This window comes from Poecilia latipinna, unplaced genomic scaffold, assembly GCF_001443285.1.
Source record: "Poecilia latipinna isolate Pla-1442-1.1 unplaced genomic scaffold, P_latipinna-1.0 Scaffold2932, whole genome shotgun sequence".
NCBI classification, from domain to species: Eukaryota; Metazoa; Chordata; class Actinopteri; order Cyprinodontiformes; family Poeciliidae; genus Poecilia; species Poecilia latipinna.
This window is the reverse complement of record NW_015115548.1, coordinates 92,812-95,401: the sequence shown is the minus strand read 5'-3', so window position 1 is coordinate 95,401 and position 2,590 is coordinate 92,812. Positions and strand designations below refer to the sequence as shown.

Below are 2,590 nucleotides of genomic sequence, written 5' to 3'. Positions count from 1 at the left end.
GGAAGTGTGGAAGCCTCTACTGTATCAAATTGACATAGGAATAACATTCCTATGTTGGCCATTCTAAGATAAAACCCCAGAGCATACAGTGTTCATGTTTTTTTTGTTTTGTTTTTTTTATCCAGACGACTTCCCAAGCCCCCCCCCCCCTGCAATGACACGGCGCCCCCCCTAGGGGGCGCGCCTCACAGTTTGGGAACCTCTGCTCTGTGCTGAGATGGAGAAATATAAGAGTAACTCCCCACCACCACTCCCCCCGAATGAAGGATGGCAACTGCCTGATGATTTTGAAAGTTTGAAACACCTACCTTCTGTTTGTAGATCTTCAGACTGTTGCTGATGATCATTGCCTCCTCTACATCCAGAATCATCTTCCTCTCTCTCCATTCCCCAGTCATCAGCGGACTCGCACCAATCTGTGGCCGACGGAACAACTACCTGTGGCGTGGAGGACTGGTTGGGAGCCTCCGCACACTGGGAACGGAGGGCCGTCCAGCTACCGGACATCCCGCTGCAGCCAGGCTGGCAGCAGGCGAACAGGTGGAGGTTTCTGTGGAAGGGGGAACCCTGGAGGGGGCAGTACACTTGCACCACATGGGCTAGCGGGGCGCTACAAATTCGACAGCAGGGTGACTGTCCGGTGACAGCCGACGACCAGTCCGGTTTGCCCCCGACTTTGTTTGTCAGAAATGTGGAGCGGTATTTCCTGGGATCCAGCTCTCCGTCACAAAGACCTATAAGAAGCGTCTGTTCGGCCATCGCTCACGTGTAGGAACCTTCCTCGAGCGAAGAAAGGTTCCTACCGGACCTGAAATAAACGCTACCGGTGTTACGTCAATCCGCGTTTCCCCATCAGATACGGTCCCTCCTGCGTCTTCTTGCCACTCCGCACCGCCCAGGCGGCAAAATGCGCGCGTGCTCATTATGAGCACTGAGAAAGCACGCGCTTGTTCGGCGCGTTTGTCTGGGGAACCACGGACACCGTGAAAGCTCAAACATGTTTCGGCAAAGTTGTCACACTTTCTTCACGTTTTTGCGTGAAACTAATAGTAATAATACTAATAACAATAATAATAAATACATATATATGTCACATATATACAGGGATGAAAGTAGTTTTAAATTCTTGGGGGTACTATGACAAAAGTATATATATAACATTTTTGTGTGCTTTGGAGTTTCTGTGCCGTTTAATTTTTTTGCAAAGCGATTAAAGCTGGGTAGCTCTTGAATTGCTACAAAATAAAGCTATATTTCCCTCAGCCTATTGACTGGCAATGTTGACACCTTGAGATGCCATGAGACCTAAATCCTGAACATCATGGCATGGAGTCATCCCAGTTTTCCATGTCTGGCATATAACCATTCATTTTAGCTTTTAAACTGGTTATATTGATCCTGTGTTCAGACAGAGGGATTATCAGTAGCCTAGCATCGTGACCTGTTTGTTCTGAAGATCCTGCAGCTTCCACTTCGTCTTCCCAACAAGACGCCTCCTCACCCTGACTCTCATACTGACAGGACAGAGCTCAGTTAAGTTAAAGCTCATCTTCTGAAGTTGGGATATTTTTCCTCCAACAGGTTCCAGAGGAATCACCTCAAACCAGATGTTGGACTGGTTCAACATCACTGTCATTTGTGAATGTTAGAGCCTCATTTTCAACAGTGGAGCTATAAAGGTTGAAAAAAGTTATCATTTTGTGGAAAATCTCATCAATATCAATATTTCCACTAAATAAGAAACAAAAAAAAAGTTTGATAAAGGAAAAGCCTCTCAGACTCTGAGCCCGACAGCACCAAACTATTTTTTATATTAGACAATTAATTTAATTTCACATAATTATCGCGGTAGAAGCCATTTAAAGTATTTGTTAAATACTTAATGAAACATATTTACTGTGTTTGGTGTTTGTTGTAGACTCACAAAGAACGAGGTAATTAGTCCAAGTTTGTCGTTTATTGAACGTTCAGAAATTACAGCGGCTGTGATGAGCCACAGCAAAGGTAAAACAACCTGAACAGGTGATCAACTCTAAACCACTGGCACCTTTTTACTCTCCGTCTCTCTCTGTCATTTAAGCATACCCGTTGCCATGGCAACCGCCTGAGCTCCACAAGCCGACCAGAGATTACGTTAAAAGCATAATATTCAGTCTGTTACGATATTAGGTTTGCAGGCTTGATATTTATTTTGCGATTATTAATAAGCGCTCCCTGAACACAGCAGTGGTTGATTAGTTAATTTTAAACTCCTGCTCTGCTAGTTATTTTGGTAATGGAACTGAAATGCACAGAATTGCGCAACACCTTGTTGAAACAATAATTACCGTGATTATTATTGTTGTTGGGTTATTAATTTGAACACGTTTTGTTGATTTTGTTGTTGTTGTTCTTTAATAATGTTACGAACGTTTTAAGCGAGTCAGAGGAGGACGTGCTGATCTCAGCGTCCTGGCGGCGTTCAGTTTGTCACCGAATGCCGAGATCGACTCAAAACCTTCCGCGATTGACATATTGCGCCCCTGCTCTAGTAAAGCACGAAGAGTTCAGAAACAATATGAAATGAGAAAAAAGCTATTTATTAACTGAT

The 2,590-nt window shown here is 44.1% G+C and overlaps 1 protein-coding gene across 1 annotated transcript in view; it reads right to left on the bottom strand.

Annotated features, from left to right (window-relative positions):
* The window catches only part of pdcd2l (programmed cell death 2-like), a 6,269-nt gene extending 5,164 nt beyond the window's left edge, over positions 1–1,105 (bottom strand). The window contains exon 1 of the mRNA XM_015022098.1: positions 309–1,105. Coding sequence (XP_014877584.1) covers positions 309–759 — 451 coding nt within the window. The 5' untranslated portion in view covers positions 760–1,105. The remainder of the gene's footprint in view (positions 1–308) is intronic.
* Positions 1,106–2,590: the final 1,485 nt, after the last annotated feature.